Source organism: Scomber scombrus, chromosome 16 (genome assembly GCF_963691925.1).
Source record: "Scomber scombrus chromosome 16, fScoSco1.1, whole genome shotgun sequence".
NCBI lineage: Eukaryota > Metazoa > Chordata > Actinopteri > Scombriformes > Scombridae > Scomber > Scomber scombrus.
In genome coordinates, this window is record NC_084985.1 from 6,006,745 (window position 1) to 6,028,497 (window position 21,753).

A 21,753-nucleotide genomic window follows, 5' to 3' on the forward strand; every position below is an offset into this window, starting at 1 on the left:
GCTGAGAGTAATCTACTGTAACCTTACCCCTGGTAAGGTCTGAATCTTGTATTAGTATGTATTAGTTGGTGGATTATACACCGGCCAGTTTTATCAGAGGACCTTAATAATATGAGAAATGTATTTAATGTTTACATACTCCACATAACATAATTAGTTTCTGACTTGGAAATGGAGATTTTGTAATATGCACTCTCTGAGACTGAGACTAAAGAATGTGAGTGTGACAGATATCATGCACACACCAATCAGTAAGTTTCCTTTGTGTAATAAACCCTTTTAGTATGCCCGGTGGGAGTTAAAAAGCAGATCATTCAGCAGGAGAGGAGGCTCTTGCATGTAAGTAATTGCTTCTAATGTGCTTCTAACAGGGCTGTCTAACTCACCTGATTATGGTGTAGGTGGATATAACAGCACAGAGACTGGCACCGTAGATACTTGGAAAGCATCCTCACAGGCAGAGCTGGGCAAGTTGCCGAAAGGAGGTCCTGAACAAAAATAGGGACCAGAAAATATCCTGGTGATTGCTGGTAGAAGTGTAAAGACCCTGTGCCAGGTACAGGAGGTGGCTAGTGAGAAGTTTGACATAATAGTTGTTGTAGGCCAAGTAGAATAAGCTCAATGAATAAAAAATGTGTCTTAATTGACTCCCTGGACATTGTCCAGTTAGCTTAGCAGCCATTACTTAGCACAGAAGTGTTCATGGGTTATTGGTTGTGTGATGAGTTTTTTGTCCTTTCCAAAGTCAAAAACAGATGTGTAAAAGTGTGGGGAACAGATTAAATAGTGCATTTATCTATTGTTTAAAGTGCAGTGTGTAGCATCTCATGGAACAGACTTGGTAGAAATGGATTATAATATTCACAAGTATGTTTTAATGAGTCTTTAATCACCTAAAAATATGAATTGTTGCATTTTCATCACCTTAGAATAAGGCCTTGATATTTACATAGGAAGCGAGAATGGACAAACCAAACGTTGGCTGTGATGAGGGTCTTTCACGTTATTAGCTAATTTAGCGGCCACTGTAGGTTCTCCTACAAGTTTGAAAGCGGAGGGGTATTCACACTGGTTACACATTTTGATAGTATGAGGACAAGAAAGTCGAATACTTCTCTATGCTTTTCTTAATGATAACTTCCACAAGAACATAAGTGGTCTCATCCACTGTGTCTTTACATTCGAGCTATAATTTATCTTTTGGTTTGCAATGTAAATCTGCTCCAGCTTCAAGATGATTGTTGTTGTTGTTGCTCTCAAATTATTTCAATCCAAAAAATTGCACAAGCATAGAAAATGTTGTGTTTTGTGGGATGCGAGATGGTAGTTTCAGAGGTTTTAGCACCAGTAGAAAACATGTGGTACCATGTAATATATACACCTCTGTTTCATAACATCACCACTATTTCAACAAACAATCACAAATGAAATAAGATACACATTATGCCAATTTTCCTTTTTGAAATCTGAAGTCTTTCCACATTGTACGCTCATCGTGCCCCTTTTTGCCTTTCCTTGTGCTTTCTACCAATATTGGATAACCATCTAATTTGTTCAGAACCACATCTCTTATATCTTCTCCTCTTTCTTTTTTTTTGAATAATTCCTTTTGATGAATTCCTCTCTGGCCTTTGAACTGTGCGGCAGAATGCAAGTGTATTGAGCAGTGGAAGCACATCAGATAGAAAGTCTGAGGAAAGCCGTGAAGCCTTGATCAACAAGGCAGTGGCATGAAAAGGAATGCCTGCACATGAAACGAAGCATGGAACAAAAGCCATTGACATGACTGCTGTGTATCCTTTTGTTTTGTAAAGATATGACAGAGATATATCCATTAAGGCACATGGACAATGTCATGCTTGGCTTTATCTCATCTTCAACCCCTTTGTCCTTCCTGAAGTAGATCCTCCTTAGGTGCACTTATTGTATGATTGCACCATTTATATGCTCATGAATATGCTGTTTTCCTCCCATCTTTTTGATACCGGGAGTCATTGCCTTTCAGAAGTTCTTGTCTTTGTTTTTATGTGTACGCCATACAGAAGGTGCTCAGAGCCCGAGCGGCAAAGGTGGGCTTTTGAAAACAGAGATCTGAGTTATTGAACCTGCTGTTTCTTTACCTGAACATCGCCGTTGGTGCTCTTGTTATTTAATATGTAAACGTAGCCTACGGTGGGAAGGGTTTTTCATTTGTAGATTATACACTCAGGCATGTCACTAGGTGCATTGGTGCTGGATGTACACCTGAGAAAATGTATTCAAACACACAGGATTCCACTTTTGTTTTTAACTTCGGTTATGCTGAGCTTGAATATTCCTTTCCGGCACCATCCACATTTTTTAGAGTCCCATATCGTCACAACCGCAGTCTTAAAGCAGTTTCCTTTGAGCCACTTTAAGGGTTGAACGCCTTGCTCAAGCGCATTTCAACAAGTATATAGTGAGGACAGAAAGAACATCTCTTGTTATATTTCCCCAGACTCTTCCAGTCTGTGCAGGAGCTTTTTTTTCCACAGAGTACGACTGCAAAGTTATCTGGACACCATGTAACACGCAGAACAGCTATTTCTACTTTTGACCATGTTCCAGCTTTGAAGAAGGTTCCAGGTTTTGCTCATCAAAGATGTCTAGTTAAACCTGCTTTGTGGAAAAGGCCCCTGGACTTAAACAAGAAAACATTCCGTCAATTATTCGCTGTTGATTTGAGGTTGAAAGACATCAGAACAGCATGTACCTAACTTTATAAGCAGCCGGTACGGACTTCTGTTATTCAGATCTTCTCCGATTTCTTTCCTGCTACTGAGTGAAACTCGCAGAACTGAACATACAATGCTGTCAGTATGCAGCGATTGTTTTATTACTTGTGAAATTCAGTTGTGGTGCTTACAAGCTAAGCCTCAAAAGACTTCACTGTTAATCTGTGTATACTGTGTGGAGATGGTAATGGCAATCAGCGGCAGAACAATAAAGGACGGTGAAATGATAAAGAGACTGAAGAGCTTTTAAAATGTAGTCATTATAACATCTTGGGATATGGATAGAATAGGACTTTTCCTCCATAATGGATAAGTGGCAGACAAACAATAATACTGAGTTGGAGCCTCTGTTGTACTTCAGACCCACAGTGTGCATATTGTATATAGAACAATAGTGTGAACTGCAGTTGCCTGTTAAGCAGACACGGACCTGTATGCTACTACTTAGCTTAGCTTATGTGCAGATCTGACATTTATATCACCACCTGTCTGTTAGGGATGCAACTAATTATTGTTATTGATTCATTTGTTGATTATCTTCTCGATTAATCAATCCATTGCTTGGTCTGTGAAATGGTGAAAAATGCCAATCAGTGTTATTTACAGTAGTTTGGTGTCATATAAGAGTTAAGAAACCACATGAATATTCACATTAAGGAGGCTGGAATCAGATCATTTAGACTTTTTCCCCCTAAAAATGTTTAGTTTTGTTTCACTTCTACTTTCTGATTTTGCATGAATAGCATATATGAACAGGTGGGAGTTGAAAGCTTTTTGTAGTAAGCTCCCCTACAATTAAAACGGTGAAACTAAATAATATATCTATCACCTATTCATTATGACAAAATTGGCTTTTGTGTGCGGTGTCATGAACCTTATCCGCCTGTTGATGGTTCAAAGGGCAGGTGTGAATAGAAAGTCCCTGCTGCATCTATCATAAAAAGGACAATGAAAACTTGATTAAAAACCACTATATACAGTAGGAGGTCAGTTAATGTCAAATAGTAATTACTGGTGAGTCAGCTCATGAGCTCATTGTAACTCTCACACACACAAACCTGAAACCGTCACACACTGCAATTATAGAATTGTATTAATGCCCTAATCAAGCGGATGAGTGAAAGCTTTGCTTCTGCAAACAGCCAACTTTTTTAGAAACAAATAACAGCAGACTACCTTGTGACATAATCCACTGTGCATTTAGGAAATAATGCAGAAGGATTTTGAAAAAGGTTTCTTAAGCCCACAGGCCATATCATTTTTCTCAGCCCACAGAGGATTATGCAGCCCTTCAATTCTAGAAAAAAATAAAATAAAAAAACATGTATTCACCATAACTGGAGTTAATGGGTTGTCAGCTGACATGGTTTCACTCTGAATAGCCACCTACACTGTAAACATGCAAATTATCTCTGCTTTTTGACAATTGATGTGTGAGGGTTAAACAAAATAAACAATAAAATGCTATTACATTTACTTACAGGGAAATTAGACATCTCTGCTGGTGGCATCATTGTTTTCTAGTAAGTAAACATAAAGATTTCAAATTGTAGGGAAAAACTTGTTATATTCTGCTCACGTAAAACTGCCTTTGTCTTGCTAACTCATGTCCCATTAGTTTACACTTCAGAGTAATCCCTCGCTGTTTTCTCCACCTCAGGAAATAAAACACTCTAAGGGAGGGAAAACACTCTCAAAATCAATGTGCAATTGTGAAAGTAAGAACTGTTCTTCTCTCTAAAATACCATAATGTTTCTACCCAGCGTCTCACTACGAGAGTCAAAATGTCACTTTTGTGTTCATGAATACATTTCCGAGATCACGCATTATCACACGGGATGTTCCGGATGATGAGTTTTTATCTTTTCGCTATTACATTTCTAAAAAAAATCTTTGTCTGCTTGTGTAAGCAGAGAAATAAAGTGTTTTTTGAAAATCACGCCAGGGAGCTAATCACACAGATCATTTATCAACAAAGCGACGGTGACACATTTGCGGAGATTGCTGTGGATGCTTCCAACTGTGACAACCTTTTCCAATTTTCCATTTAAATCTCTCCAAATGACACCGTACACTTTCAGCACACATACTGTAATAGCTATATATAATCAGGTGAGGACCATGAGATTTCAGTGGCAATTAAAGTTAATTCAAGTCACTGAAGTGTGATAACACAGTTCCTATTTTATTTTGACAAATTCTTGTTTAGCTCCAGTATCTCATACATATGGATGAACTATGCTTTAAAGTTTTCAAAATGACTAAAAATACACTAAACTTTTTAATATGTTCAAAGCTGAGAGATTATTTGCGTTCATTTGATTCTAACAGTCATTTTTGTAACAGGATAAGCCATTTTTTATTCTGATGAACATTTCAGTAGAAAGCAAACATAAATGGCAGCTCTGGTCTTTAATCACATCTTATTACTGTTTATTTAGCTAAAACCACTTCCCTTCTCTGCTCAAGTTCATCATTCAAAATCTCTTATTATAATGGAGCAGCCACAACTAAGGGATCCTCCATCCTTCAACTATGAACATAATTAGCTTATTTTGTGACAGAAAATATGGATGGTGATGGATTGAGATCCAGTGTGTGAAAAGAAGGGGAATAATGGCTGTTTTTTTTTTTTGTTGGAACTGAATGAATGAGAAGGATTCTGCAATTTTTTCGCTTTTCATCAACCTTTGTTGGATGGTTTTGAATTTTTTGAATGGTGGATATCAAATTTTGGAAGTAATTTCAGCTATATGAGCACCTTTCTCGTTAAAACCCACCCCCGACCACAATCCTCACGCACACACGAACAGATGCCAGAAGCTTTTGACTGCCTGCTAACGGTAACTGTGTATGTGTGAGACCAAAAGCTGTCCTCATGACAACTAATCTCCTCTTTCCTTTTCCTCCACTGTGTTGTTGATCAGTGTCCTGTTGTTCAAAAGCCAACACAAAATGCCATGATTATGAGCTGTCAAATGCCAATTACCGGTAATTCTGCTTCCCAGTGTATGGTGGATGAGACAGTCACTCATTGCCAGCCCTCCTCTCGCTCTCTTCTCTTTCTTTCATGTCACATTTGAGCAATTATATCAGGCTTGTTTTTTTTTTTTTTTTTTCAAATGTGAATGTCACGAGGCATCAGACTTTAATAGATGTTGACCTATGCTGTGCACAAAATATATCAACACTATGATGATTGATATCACATTCAGAAGCACTTAATTACTCATGAGGGATTAAACACAAATAATAACAATGTAATAAATGGCCAAACTTGTTTTTGACTACTTATATATGAACGAGGGTTGTTTGTAGTGATACATCCAGATAAATGTCACCTAATTCTGAAGTTCCCCACTAGTGAATGGAGAGTTTTAGCATCTTTCAGCTCATTGTTTTGGTTTATTCTCACCAGTCTTATCAGCTGCTGTTGGAAATGCACTTTAAAAATAGTCACAGTAATGCATGCATGTAGAAATGTATGTAGGAAAGAAACAACATGAATTTTGCAGATAGATGCTTTGCCTGAATATTACATTTTTATTATTTATCTTTGGCTGGTGAAACATTCATCTGTTTTCTGACACCCATCTTTTAGACTGTCAACAGTTTCCTCCCATCCGCCCTTCTCCTCCCGTCTCATGTGAAATTGTATTTGTCTTCCATATTAAAAAAAAAAAATTCCACATAAAATTACATCATCGCCACAAGCTGCAAAGTGCCAAGTAACTGTGATTAAAATATTTTACTGCATGAATCTTTCAATTCTTTTTTTTTTTTTTTTTTTTTCCATTCCCTTGTTAGCAGTATGGTTATATTGGCGGCCTTTAGCTTAATTTATGCTCGGTTGCCCAACGCTCTCGACAGCTGTCTCTTGACAAAAACACGGCAAAAGCTGGAGGACAGAGAAAAATTATTAAGTGGAATGATGACACAGTTAACCCCGTGTAACTGCAGGTTGTGCTGAGACAGATGTTGCTTCACTCATGGGTGAGCACAGAAATGAATAGAAGTTAAAAGTCAAATGAGTCATGTAAGAACAGAGTTTTTGTGAGTGTGAACATTAAGCGTGCCTTGATGTGGACATTGTTAAAACTCAAGTCTATAAATAGGTGCATCATTGTGACCTACATCATGTTCCCATTTTTCCCCGCCATGTCATTGGCGGAGGGGAAACTTCCGGGCTTGTGTTTATTTGAAAAAGTGACGTGCAGAAATAGCCCAGTGCTCTTGACAGCATGACAACATCTATTATATGCATCAAACTTACCTGTGCTTCTATCGTTTGTTTGTTTATTTAGTCACAATTAAAGAAGCCAAGATTTCTTGTATCTAAGTAACAGACCAACAATTCAAAGAAACAGGCAGGCTAGCAACACTTTCTGTTTTTAGCTCTTTTAAGAGAGAATGAAGAGTGACAAGTATGTATTTCACCTTTCTGCAAACCCATCTTTTTATGTATAAATATCTCATGACAGCCTATTGGATGTAAATAACCTCTCCATCTACCTGTTATGTTGTTCAATAAGAGTTCAATCCAATTAATGACTTCAGCATTGATGATAGAAGCTCTAATAATAACACTGTCATGAGGCAGAGGCTACTGATCATCAAGTAGTCTCATCCGTTCACATTAATTACAGTGTCAGATACAATTTAATGATGGATACTGATATAGTGGACAATAGAGAAAAGAAATACATTTAACTTTGTCACACATTGTTTGTGTATAAAAGTTACACATGCAGCAGCTTCTCAAATGTATTAATTCTTTCCATTTTAGTGTTTGACGGATGTTGGCAATCACCCAGATAAAAGCTGACATAACTGACATCATGACAGGCTGCCGAAAACCCCCAAAACAAAACAGATGTGGTTCACTGCCTTCTATAAGTATGGGATTTGGATTTTAATATGGATGAGTGTGCACCACATCAGCATATTCCTCACGCTTACGCTGCGTGCCTGTCTACATGGGGAAGCTCCACATAAACAGGCAAATGCCACAAGCCTCTAAATGTCAATTAACTGTGATTCATCTCTCTGGTGCATTGGGAGGGAAGCAGAGTGTGGTCATTCATTTAACCGCCTTCCCTCTTTGACTTTCCATTTACGTTTAGCTGTTGCTCCGATCCGCAGTGACTTCCACCGAGCGTAACATTAGAATAAGCTGCAAATTGTGGGATCATTGCGGTTGCGAGCAAATAATGGAAAGGATTGAAAAGATTGGGGTCATAGTAGTGTATTGACACCAATTTCCCTGATAGCAGGACAGGCGTATGTGTCACATGCTTGCAGGAAAAAAATAAAGAGCATGACCACAGTCGACGATTACATATGATTTCACAGGGCACAAAGTGTGTCTCTAATAATTATCTATAACAATTGAGAAAGTGTATGCTTCAGGAAAAGTTAGATAATTGGACTTAGCTGTTGATCAACAAGCAGTTCGCAAATCCACGTTATTAAAGTGTCGTTATCGTTGAACTTGTGTTGTTTTTTTCATGATCTCTGAAAGGGAGATTCAGTCTACTTTATTGTCCGTTAAATTTACATAAAATGGAAATCCATCTTTGGCGCTGGCATATAAGACAACACACATCATACACAACAATACACAATAATTATACATTAAAGGGGAGGATAAAATCTGTGACTGAGGGGCAAGTAATAAAAGTGATGAGTGAAGTTTTCTTCCACGGGGATGTAAGTCTGTCATAACCATAACAGCAATGAATATCACGCAGCAGTACTTAACAATAAATAGATAAACATACATTAAAGAGAAGTGATGGTGCTGGTTGTAGACTGCCTGAGGAACAGCCTTATTATAATAATAATGATAAAATAAGAGAGTGTGTGAGTGGAGGTCAGGTGAGTTTCCAAGGAGCCTATTTAAACAGGCTTTTATTAAGGATGGTCACATCTGATGGAATAAAGGATTTCTTCTAATCTTTCTTTTTGGCCATTTAAAAACTTACAGTCTGCGGCCTGATGGCATCAACTGAAGTGGAGCGGATGGGCGGGGTCATCGTAGATCCTGATTGCCTTTTTTGAAGACAAGAGAGGAAAGTTATGGCCTCTGCTCAATGTGTCAGGCAGTACTACATTGCATGTCCTACCTCAGTATGCATATAAAGTCAAATATTTAGCTTATATGAGGCATAAAAGGCAGACTCCCATTTATCTCTTTAAAGTTCTGTTCAAAAGGCAGTTAGGCTGTTGAGCATTAAATCGTTTCCTTTTAATCAGGGAATCGTTTAATGCATGAAAACTGTACCTTTTAAAGCAAAATTGGAAATCTCAGTAGAAACATTTTAACCTAAATTATATTTTTAAGGCATATCATTTTTAAAGTCTCCCTATGCTCAAAAATATGATTCTTCTTGTTCTTGCAACTGGAGAACATCTGACATTAAAGAGTGGATCTATGAGCATAAATTAGTGACACCACAACTAGTTTGGAAGTCAATCCTGCACCGATATTCAACTTGCACAAGAGTTATGTGGATGCTTGACACCTCCAGTACACATACGCTCAGAATGAGTTCACGTTGGTTCATGCAGGACACGGACGTCAAATGTACTCAGCTGACAGCCCGCTGATTGAATCACCACACTCACCGCTGATGCTGGCAAAGCTTAGCCTCCACCTTGCTGTTTCTTTCTGGAGACCTAATATGGCTCAAACGTTAAACTGCAATTCGTTGTCTTGCTCTGGGCCCGTACTTGTTTACCCACGGGGGGGTTTCTGCATTGTGCTTCCTTTTTTTAGCTTAGCCTGCTGCTGGCTAATCCAGGGAGCATCTTAGAGCCGAGCCGTCAGCGTAAAACTGTATTTCCATTTGCTGCAATAAATGGTTTAATCTATGACGAGAGTGTTCCTGACTGAAATGTTTTTTACATTCAAGTAAGAGACATCTTGTGTCCTGCAGTTAAACTTTTAAGTGGAACACTATTTGCATATTCATAGATTCTGGGTTTTTTAATGAGGGAGATGGAGTAGATGCCATTTTGATGAGTTTAATGTGGTAATTATACTTATTTTGTTGAAAAAATCATATCAAACACACATTATTTTTCCAAGCAGAGTAATGTGAGATGTCTGGAGGGGATCTTTAGGTCTCACAGCAGTCATGTCCAAGTCTGAAGTCTATGTTATCTTTTTAAAGTAAAACTAGTTCATTACAACTTGGGTTGTATTGCTGTTGTTGTGGATATCAGTTCTAGTAGTTATGATAACTACTATAGCAAGCCGACAATTTAGCTAGGTTAGCGACAACTTCATTTAGGGGTAAAACAGAAGATGAGCACACCCATAATGTTGCTAATAGTCCCTCATAGCACAGATAAAACATGCATGTTGAACCAGGAAGTCTGTATGCAATGGTTTCCAACATACAGTCAAACACATTTTTAATAATGTTGCTGTGTTTCCAGATCTCAGCTATTACTTTGTTTAAGAGTATTATCATCACTGATAGACAAGTTAGCCAAGGTGTAATAATTCATAGTCTTATAAGTATTTTAGCTGCTACTTTTAGCTATCAGAGACCAAAGTCGTGCTAGTTTGCTGGCCAATATGAATAAGATAGATAACGACGAAGTTCCCTCAGCTCAAGTGAAGTATACATTCTAGGATTTTTCTTTTCTAAACATGTGAATTAATATCATAGTTGTGCAAAATCCAATGACCCAAGACACAAAGTTTAAAACGTGAATATACATGTAAATATGATGTTTAGCAATAACTAATGTGAGACCCAGAAAACACCCAATAAAACTTTTGAGAGAGTGAGGTCATCATGTAGGCCTGTATGCATCGTAAGAAGAGAACATTTCTTCATCCTGATCCTCACATTCATCTCGTTTCTCTGAGCCTGTCTGCTCGGTCTTCTCGGGGCTTTTTGGGGTCAACTGCTGAGGAAATGAATCATTCCTGATATGATCTGATGCTCTCTGCTTCGGTCATTTCACTCTTTTAGTGTTTTAATTTTCTCCTCATTTTTTTATTTGTATTTTTCACTTTGTGGCTTCTTCTTCTTCTTTACTCTGTTTTTTTACTCATTCCTATTGATTTCGTGTACCTGTTACCTCCTGCAACTGCATCACCTTGAGTTTCTCTCTGCGGTCATTTATTAAGTCAATTCACTTTTTTTCTATTACCATTTCATTCCCCTGGTTTTCGCCTATCTTTCATCAAACTCCTTTCACAACCTCCCTGACTTTTTCCTCTTTCAGTATTTAGCTCTTTCAATATGTGACTACCTCTATTTACTCTTTCCATTATCCTCGTGTCTTCTTTTTTTTCTTCCTGTATTTATTATTTCAGTCATTGACGACTATGAATAACCAGAAAGTTGATGTGATTCATGGCTTTGGTAGGATCATCTGGTGTGCAATTTTACAGATTCTTTATAAATAGAGGGAATTGTGCGTTGATGTGTTTAATTAGGGGAAACTAATCTGTATGTTTGTGCATGAGAGAATAAAGAAAAGAAAAGAGCAGAAGAATGAGAAGGAAGGAGAAGCGAATAATGGAGACGGAGTTGAACTCTTGGTTCATCGCTGCTTTTCTTGCTTATTTGCACAGCGGAGAAGCTCGTCTGACAGCAAGTAGTTTGCATTTATGGGTTTTGCATGTGTGCATGTCTTCTATCTGTGTGTGTGTGTGTGTGTGTGTGTGTGTGTGTGTGTGTGTGTGTGTGTGTGTGTGTGTGTGTGTGTGTGTGTGTGTGTGTGTGTGTGTGTGTGTGTGTGTGTGTGTGTGTGTGTGTGTGTATATCTGTGTTTCTGTCTTACAATGGAAATAGATAACTGGTTTGACAGCCCATTGTCTCCCTCAGGGTAAAGACTGTGGTTCAATGACTGAGTCAGTCTCATATGCATTCACGTTACGAGATGCTCTGATTTATGCTCGCACACACTCAGATTTACTGTAATCACACACACACATACACACACACATACTGCCAAGCACACGCCTTCACACACAGAACTCCTTCTTGTACACATGGGTGGACACGTGGATGCAACACCCCCTGCAGCACACGCGCTTTTCACACTCTTTGTTAGTGTGACTGTTTTACAGCTGATGTGCAGGCTATACCCCAGCCAGCCCATTCACCTCCATGCTAACATATTGTCCTAATCAATCCCTCACACACTAAGAGGCTTTTTTCTGTGGAACCACTGGGGACCGGCTAGCAGTTATCGAGTGCTTATCCCCTTTTCTTGTGAAGAGAGCGAGAGGCCGGCTCCCCGCAAGAATTTTATCTTTACAGGCACAGAGGCTAGCTGAGAGGGCAGAAGGCAGGGGGACGCCGAGGAGAAAAGACCCTGGTAGGATTTGATCCCGGGTCAGCAGGGGGTTCGTGGCAGGGGTCCGGATCGCTGCATGAGTGCCAGGCAGAGAGTATTTAAAGGGACAGATCGAGTGGAGGACGGATGGAAAAGAGAAAAACAAAGTGTCATTATATGTTAGAATAAGGACAGTAGTCATCAGGAGGTTTGATGATGAGACTCATTGACTCACTCAAAGACTTAAAAATGTCACTTGAAGCCTCATATGACTTGTATGTGGTAGCTGCCAAACACATTGAGCTGCTGGACTTAGACGAGATTGCATTAATGAAGGATTACAAGTTCTCTGTTTTGCTCTTTGATCCTTCTCTTTTTGTTTTTCTTTCTTATTTTCTTCTAGTCATTTTCTCTCTTTTTTCCCTCTCATGATTACAAGGATTACAAGTTCATTAAAGTTCATTAATTTCCAGAAATGTAATACTGAAAATGTAATTTGCTTTTATATGTTTAAATATAATATTTTTTAACAGTCACAACTGCAGCAATTTGCCTCGTTGGTTGAGCCTCCATGCTGCCTGTTGACTAATTCGAATAAAAACAGGGACGATTCATGTCAGTCGCTGAAGTGCTTTTAGTCAACACATTTCTCACAAGGTGGTACATAACTAGACTCGCATAGAGTTGAAAACCAGACAATATCAAGGAGTACTTTTGTGATTCTTTTGTTTAGTAGAATATGTCCTGCAAAGCTTTTCCTGCTGCTCCGGCATTCAAACTAGTTGAAGTTTTGCTTCAAATGCATTTTCTGCTATATCAGTTTTATTTGTGAAATCCATCAAAAATTCAGTGGAAGCTAGGCTCTCCTTTTGAAGTGCTTTGAATGCAGAGACCTGACAGAATCGGTAATACTGATTCTTGTTCGGGGGAAAAAAAACAGGAGTATCACAACTACACAGTGACATATTTCTACAAAAGGTAAAAAGAAGTATGGGTTTAAAAAGAAGTCTTCCGACACATGATTTGAGCCTCAGCTGCAGTCTGCTGCACACAGTTGAGTCAGTCGATCACAGAATGAGGGGCGGATGTTAAGAAAACTCATTCCTCTTGTCCAATTTAAGCTCAGGTTTCTGAAACAGCCTGCAGGTCAGCGGATACATGCCCGGTGTTGTTGAGACACTGCTTGGCTCTATGACCAACCCGCTTTCATCTCTGTTATAGGTTTGAATGTACAGGCCAGCTCTCCTCGCTTGTTTTGTTGTGACACCGAGCTGGCCTGGCTGACCGGCCGTGTTCTCTCTGCATGCTCAAGCCAAGAGTTACAGGTTGTCTTTTACTGAATGTCAAACGGGTTAGAGAAACGCTGCTCCAGCTGCTGTCGCAATCCTAGAGGCTCGCCCCCTAGCGATGCCTCCTGGTAGACGAGCTTTACTGTAATGAGGAGGGCCTAGCTGAAGGAAGTTGGCCCAGACTCTGCCTGAGGCTTGTTATCAAAGCATCATGATTCAGATTTTTTTTCTTCTTGCCGCTTTAATGAACTTGACTCAGTTTTCTCCGTCTGTCTCCTTCTTAATTCCCCCTCATTGTCTTTCTCTCTCCGTTCCCATCATCCTTCTCTATAACCTAATCGAGAACACATTAAGGGGCTCAATACTCCCTTACAAAAAAACAAAAAAACAAGTGGAACAGAGGGGACATCAATCACTGCAATTTCATTTTCACCAGATTCATAATGAAATACGTCTTCTTCTAATACTCTATTGTTACCACACTGTTCTTTCTCCCTCTCTCTCTCTCTCTCTCTCTCTCGCTCTCTCTTTCCATCCTCTGCCTTTAAGTCTCTTATTTGTTCAAGTTTCTAATTTAATTTCAGTATAAACAAACAAATGCCTAATTATTCAAATAATATTGGTTTTGTGGATGGCTGCATAATCTCCTTCTCCGTCTCTCTTTTCGCCTGCCTCCAGGTAACACTGCTCAGAAAGTGCGCGTGGAGGAGGAGCTGGAGGCGTATCCCACAGCGTCAGTTGATCTCCGCTGCGAGTTCATCGATGGAGGAGGCCGGACTAAACTCACGCAGGTAAGTGCACAAATGACGGCATTGTGTTGTTTAGCAGGTTTTAAAGCACTGAAGCTCAGAATGTCTAAGACTGACGCTGTAATTACGTCTAATGGACTGAATACACTAGAAGAGATTTGAGAGGAAGATTGTTTTATTTTGAGTTCAAGAAGGTCAATCTCTCTCCCATGAGCTGAGTCCCTTGTGCAGAAAAACAAATATGTGCCAGCATAAGAAATTCATGGTGCAAATTCTGCTTAGCGAAAGGAATACGGAACATTTGAAGCACAGGAAAACAGCTCCACAGGGTCCAACCTAAGCTGTCTTATTCACGCTCTGTATGCTTATTTCAGCATGGCTTTATAGACAGTTAATGTAGATATTAGATTTATTTACTGACCAGTAATATCTCGGCTTTGGTGATATTCACAGCGGAGGCAGCTCCAGGAAATGTTTGGTTTAAGCTCAGCACAAAAGCAAACAGTTAAAACCAGGGTATGCTTAAACAGAGCTCGTTCATATGACTTGTTGTCTGAGCATGTCTAGAGGCAAACGTGTATATAGCTGTTACTAACGTGATAATCCCTTCAAATGTGGATAACGGCACACGCTTTTTGGAGAGTGTCCATTCGAAAGGCAGTCTCCGTTTGGCACTTGTTTGAACACACACAAAAACAGAAGTAGTGGTTGTAAAAATGCAAAAAAGAGAGATCATTGAGGAATAGTTTGATGTAGATGGAAACAGCTGGAGGTTCATCAAAGCAGCCCTCTAACAACAGGAAGTCCTCTTACTTATATTGTGTGTGTGTGTGTGTGTGTGTGTGTGTGTGTGTGCATCACATGAAGACATAGATAGATATTATACACATTGGATTTGATGGCGAACAGCATGATGTCGTGGAGTTGATGCTGAGACACTGGATACAGACACAAGAAATACATCACGGACAATGATTGATCTGAAGATTAAATGACATTATTATTGATCAATAAGGAGTCAGAAATCACACAAAGAAAAGCATTCTTCTAAACTAACATCTTTTATAGTGTTTTTAAGACAAAGAAACATGATATAATTGGTCAACTCATCACCCTATATGATTTTACCCATTAATAGATGACAATGGAGCAGAACATAAATAAATATACACATCCTACACTTGTCATACAACCCCAAAACAAGACCATCCTGTCATAAATGATTTCTTGACATTTCAATAGGGTCCCCACACCCAAAACTCTAAGTGTCTACCTTATTTAGATGTAAGCCAAAACAAAGGAAAAGCAATGGGCCTCCTAATGATAACAAAACACATTCCACAAGACACACAATGATGAGACAAAAGCAGTGATCCTACATCCACAATCTTAGATTAAAATGATTAAACCAATGTCATTGCCAGCTTCACACACCTTTGCAATACTGAAGAAAACCCTTTAGGTTCCTAGAGGTATTTGTGGCTATTTAGCAAGCTAGGAGGGTTCAGCATGTGAACAGTGATATTATGGAACTGTTGGCATATTTATCCTCTTAAAATGCTGGTTTATTACCCCCCCCCCCCCCCCCCCCCCCTATTCCAATTTCAATCTAATAGCCAGAATAAAACATTGGTATTTCCGCAAACCACGGTTATATTAAATCTCTATGGTTTATATTATCAGTTGAATAATTATGTCTTATGAAGTAACAGCTCTGTGGTTAAGGTCTTTTCAGGTTTAGGCACACAAACCACTTTGTTAGTGTTCGGAAAAGATCAGGATTTTTAAAAGTAAAAAATGGTGTCAAATGTCCCAACATCTCTCTAAAACTACCTGGTTTTGTTGGTTGAAAGTGGAAGCGGGCGGCAGTCTCAAGGTGGTCTATAACAGCGCTCTCTGCTGCTTTGTCAGCTCATATAGATGTCATCTAAACAGCATCAATTTAAACGTTGTTATGCTATTAAGCACATTGAAATATAGAGATTCAACGTATTTGTGCTTTGCAGAAATGTGCAACGCCAGCATTATAATCTGGCGACTGTGCTGCCAAGTTTTGTTTAAAGTAAGCTAATCACATCCAGGACCGCTATGTGTGTTTATGAAATTGACAACAAAAAATCAATCTGCAACTACTTTGATAATAGACTGATCATTTTAGTCATTTATAAAGAAACAGAAAAATGCAAGTACAGTAGAAGTAGAATGAAATGCAAGGCAATACGATAATGGACGACTGAAACACACTGAAATACTTTGTGTGTAGACAACTTCTATAAAAATACAAATGAACATATTTCACAGAGTATTATTTGAACAATTCTGTCCCCATCTGTTATTCTGTCACCTGCCAGATACAATCATCAACAGTGTGTTACATTACTTTGTCAATAAGCAATTAAACTCATCTTTAAAAGTCTATCTGACCAGTATTTAAATATATGGTTACTCTTAAAAGAAAAGCACAAAAATCTATTTCTTTCATTTCCAGAGCAGACTCAATTTTCCCTCACAGCTCTTTCCATTTGAACCATATCTTTCCAGATGAAAGACGCCAAGCACAAGCTACACCAGAATGGAAACCTCTGACTATTTAGAAGTTCATTTATTTGATCAAACCCCAGATGACAACTTATCTGACACCACCTGAACTGATGCGCCAAGTAGACCAAAGGAGAAAAAAAACGCTATGAGCTGTTTACGATTTCAATCTGCTCCTGCTGTGATCCGTCCCTTTCTGAGTTATGAATAGAATCAATAGGAAATTTGTTCACATACAAAAACCCGAAATTGCATATGGGTTAAATTGCCCTCTGTTATATTTCTCTACAGGAAGTCGCATCCGCTAATTTATGCTGACATCTGGATTACAATCCGTCTTCCGCCTTGCATCCTTCAACCATCTCTCTCCTCAAGATGCTGTAAATTGAATAAATGTTTGCTAAATGTGTATTGATGAACTTTATTCCCTCTACTTCCTGGGACCACCGCTAGACAGCAGTTTGTATTTGAAACTGTCACTTTGAAAACTGCAGAGACAAGAAAATCAATTTGGTATAACATCACAGTATTTTTCCCCCTGCGGTAGAGTCTCATATAGCCATAACAGATATTGATATCTCTCTCACATCAGAACTCTAAAGACGGAAAGACTGTGAGATGACTTTCTTTTAAATAATGTTCTTTAAAAAAGCACTGGGGGTCCTTGAGAGAGTTTTTTGCAAGTCTTAGAGACCTTCAATTGAAACTGATAATAGATTCTTCGCTCCTTATTCTGACAGCTTTAATTGACTTTTTCAGATTTCAGATTTCAGCACTGCAGATAAACGTACTGTTTGCTGAGATTTACACCTGAAAACAAGCTTTTTTGTTGTAGTTGTTTTGGTTAATTATTGAGCGTTCTGTTTATTCATACAGTTGTGCAGCAGATATAATGAGCTGCTAACTGTTTAAAAATGTTTTTCGTCTGGGTTTGAATATTTAGTTTGGGATGTTTAAAAGTTTTCCGAGAACACCTGAATCTTTGAAATGTTTCTTGGCATAAAATAGTTTTTCAGAGACCTTAGCTTGACTGACAATTACCGATTTAGTTTTAAACCTTTTTTTTTTTTTTTTTTTTACAAACTTTATTCTTACCAGGTGTCTTAGATATGATAATACCTATTGATGGTCAGAGGGACAACATTGCTGTCTAATTTGACCCAGTTTTACATTTAAAAGAAGGAAAGAAACACCCTAAAAAATGTCAATTTAGCCAGAAATTTGATGATTTGTCCTAATGTGACCCAGAATATACAAAAATGGAAATAATTCAACATTTTTGTGCAGCTAATACTCATTTTTGTTGAGTGTTTGACCCATATTCATTCAAAAACTACCTTACAAAAATACTGTTTATTCACATTTAATATTTTCTCCATCAACAAAAAGCGTAAAAACTGAAGAATACATTCTTTCTGCTCTATTATATATAGAGATATAAGGAGGATATTGTGAAATGCCAGAATATGAGCAGTATGTAAGGGTTAAACATTTTTAACAAACTCTATTCTTACCAGGTGTCTTGGATATGGGAACCCATTGATGGTCAGAGGGACAACATTGCTGTTTTCCATCCAACCTATGGACAGAGTTTCCCCAACCCGGCCTTCAGGGACCGAGTTATCTTCCTCCACCGCACCCTGGAGAACCCGTCCATTAGGATTTCTAACCTAAAGATGTCCGATGCCGGCCGCTATACTTGCGAGTATGCCACCTACCCTTCTGGAAACGAACAAGGGACCACCACCCTCACCATGCTTGGTGAGTATTCAGATGCTTTGTTATAACCTTTTGTTACATTATATGTAAACAGTAAGCTGCTTTCTATAGCAGACATAGCTGAGTATTGTGCATGTTCCACTTTATAGAACAAGGACAGCTAAGGATTAGACCACGAAAAGGTCAAAAGTACTTCAACTTTTGAGCAAAAGAGGACCGTGCTTCAAGCAGGCTCTCAAAAGCTGTTCTGCTACATCACCCTTGACAAGCCGCTCCCCAGCCATCTGCTTATCACTGCTTTCTATACAAGAGGTTCCCATTGGAACAAAGCCTAAGAAGAAACAATTTAAAGCGTTTGACGAGAATTCTCAGGGTATATCCTAGTTAGATGCAGAGTGAAAAACAAGAAGGATGGGTGTGAAAGATTCAGATGTGGCACTACATATAAAGTATCAGCCTGTTATGTATAGGCACACTGTTTAAATGAATGTTTAAGCAGCAGGCAGAGTTTATATGCAATGTCTAGACTTCACTGTTTAGGTTGAGTCAACATTTCTTTGAGCTTGTTTTGCACTTGGTATTGGTGAACTTTGTTTTAGTGAGTCATTGTAACAGTTAATATATACTGTAAGAGGAACTACATGAACTCAGGTTTCTACATTTAAACTATGTTTAGCATGGAACTATGAACTCACATCGAAACGTGAATATTTTGCAGGTGTGGATGTAATTTCTGTGTTGAATCATAGTATTTAGGTAATGGATGTATTGAAGTGTAAAGTACTCTAGTTTGAATGAAAAAGGGTCATTTAAATGGAGTTTGATGTATTTTCCCACAATAACTGGAGGTTGTGTGGATCTATTTAATAGTCAGTTCAAACAAAGAGATCCAGAGGTAACAAATTAGCATCTCTTTAGCTGTTTTGTTGACTTGCTTCCGCAGCGTTGTATTGCATGACATTATCCTGCCGGGTGTATATCAGCATGCAAAGTGTCTGGTTGATGCTCTGCAGATGATGGCCTTTGACATCATGTTGTCTGTTTTTCACATAAACACATCATCAGGGTCAACTTCCTCTGTGACCCTGTTGACATATTTGAACACTTCTACATTTCAGTTTAATTAGGTTTAAGAGTGTTTTGGTCAAATGAGTAATTACACTACTTGTTGAGGACCCTTATTATGATAATCAGATGAAGGCAATTATCTCACCATAGCCTTATATTCCCAACATCAGTCTTCTTTTGTAAATGTAAATGTATATAAAAGTGGCAAACAGTCGCTTGACATTTCTCTCTCAAGAATTCCGCTTTTTATTTTAATTGCAACTGGTTTAGTAAGCTGTTACATCTTATATTACATCTTATGTTTGAAGGGGCAAACATCTCACATCACATCGCATCAAATGCAGCAATCTAATTACACTAACAGAGGTGCCAACACATACTCCCACTGCATGTGTGGATCACAAATATGCAAATAAAGAAGATAGAAAGAGGTAAAAATTAAGCAAATAACATACATGCATGTCAGGGGACAGTGGGAGAGGAGGAAGAGTGTCGGCACTGTGCCTGGTAATGGGAAGAGTTGGGTGATATGATGGAGAGAAAGAGAGCAGATATACTGTTTGTGTGTGTGCAAGAGACAATGTGGAAGGGGAGTAAAGGCAGGATCATCGGAGGGGGGTTCAAACTGTTCTACCGTGGCGTGGATGAGAGGAGAAATAGGCTAAGGGTAATCCTGAAGGAGTTTGTCAAGAATGAGTTGGAGGTGAAGTGAGTGTCAGACAGAGTGATGAGTATGAAGCTGGAAAGTGAAGGTGTGATGATGAATGCTGTCAGTGTATATGCTTCGCAAGTCGGAGTGTGAGAAAGAAGAGAAAGAAGAATTCAGGAGTGAGTTGGCTGAAGTGGTGGAGAGTGTGACCAAGGAGGAGAGCGTGGTGATTGTAGCGGACTTCAACAGGCACATTGGTGAAGGGAACAGAGGTGATGGCTAGGCTTGGTGTCAAGGGGAGGAATGTGGAAGGACAGATGGTTGTGGATTTTTTGTGAAAAGGATGGAAATGGCCGTGATCACCGCATATTTCAAGAAAAAGGGAAGAACGCAGATTGACATATAAGAGTGGAACGTAGAGCAAAAATGTAAGAAGACAGTTTCAGATGATGGTGGTCTGTAGGATGACTTGTGAAGGCAGAGCCAAAGATCAAATAGTGGAAGCTGAAGAAGGAAGACTGCTGTGTGGAGTTCACGAAGGAGTTCAGACAGGCGCTGGGTGGTAGTGATGAGTTGCCGGTTGGCTGGGTAACTACGGCTAGGAAGGCACATAGGAAGTGTTGGAATGAGGACGTACAGGGAAGTAGACGAAGGAAGAGGTCGGCAAAGAAGTGGGATAGCTAGAGCGATGAAGAAAGTAGACAGGAGATCCAAGGAGATGTGGTGTAAAGTGAAGAGAGAGGTGGTGAAGGCTATAAGGAAAAAGCTGCATGGGTTGTATATGACATTAAGGAAGGAGATAAGGACTACTTGCACCGAGCGAGCTGGGAATGCCTTGCTGCAGGTTACAGTGATGAAGGATAGAGATGGAAATGTGCTGACTAGCAAAGACAGTGTGTTGAGAGGATTGAAGGACTATTTTGAGGGGATGACGGATGAAGAGAATCTGGAAAAATGCTTAAACTTACCTCAGCTCTTGATTTTCTGAAAACGGAGTGGATGTTTAGTCGGTGTTAGCAGGGGACACATCCTGTTTGTAATCGAAGACAGCTGGTGTTATTTCATCCACCCACATGTCCTCCTGTTTGCACTCTGCTTACAAAGGAATCAGATGCCTGGTGTCTTTCTTTAGCAGTGAACACACACAGTGAATAACAATAGTTCTCATACTTGTTATATGGGAGTTCTGCGGTTACAGTATGTGACCTGTAGTATGAGTGGTCAAACATTAGGGAACTCCTATCATAAAGGCTGGCTCAAGAGATTTCCTGAGAAGATGCTTTCAAACTGACAGACTGCATTAACTGAGTTCAGCTTGTGCAGTTTTTTGCCTGCTAAATAATTTGTGTTTGTCAGCGTGAGATGTGGAGATGTTTAGGTCTTTTATTTTTGTCTTTACCTTGCACATACTGGGTGCAATTTCACAACATTTTACTCACTTGTGTCACAGTACAGTATAATCAAAGCAAGAATTGAAAGAAAGCTGCACTGGTGTGACGACACTGTAGCTAATTCATTAGTGCTTAAATCGTGGGTCTGGGGATTCCTTCGCTGCTGCAGGAAAATAGTACATACACAGATTTTTTCACTGTGGAGACGAGGTGTACGATAAGCATTTTTAAAAAATGCAATAATTGAAATAAATTCATGACAGTATACCCAGTAAAATGTTTTGGAATTC

The 21,753-nt window shown here is 39.0% G+C and overlaps 1 protein-coding gene across 1 annotated transcript in view; it reads left to right on the forward strand.

The window, feature by feature from the left end:
• Positions 1-21,753, forward strand: part of pvrl2l (PVR cell adhesion molecule related 2 like) — a 174,096-nt gene that overhangs the window by 106,222 nt on the left and 46,121 nt on the right. Inside the window, exons 2-3 of the mRNA XM_062436065.1 lie at positions 14,028-14,140; positions 18,154-18,397. Coding sequence (XP_062292049.1) covers positions 14,028-14,140; positions 18,154-18,397 — 357 coding nt within the window. The remainder of the gene's footprint in view (positions 1-14,027; positions 14,141-18,153; positions 18,398-21,753) is intronic.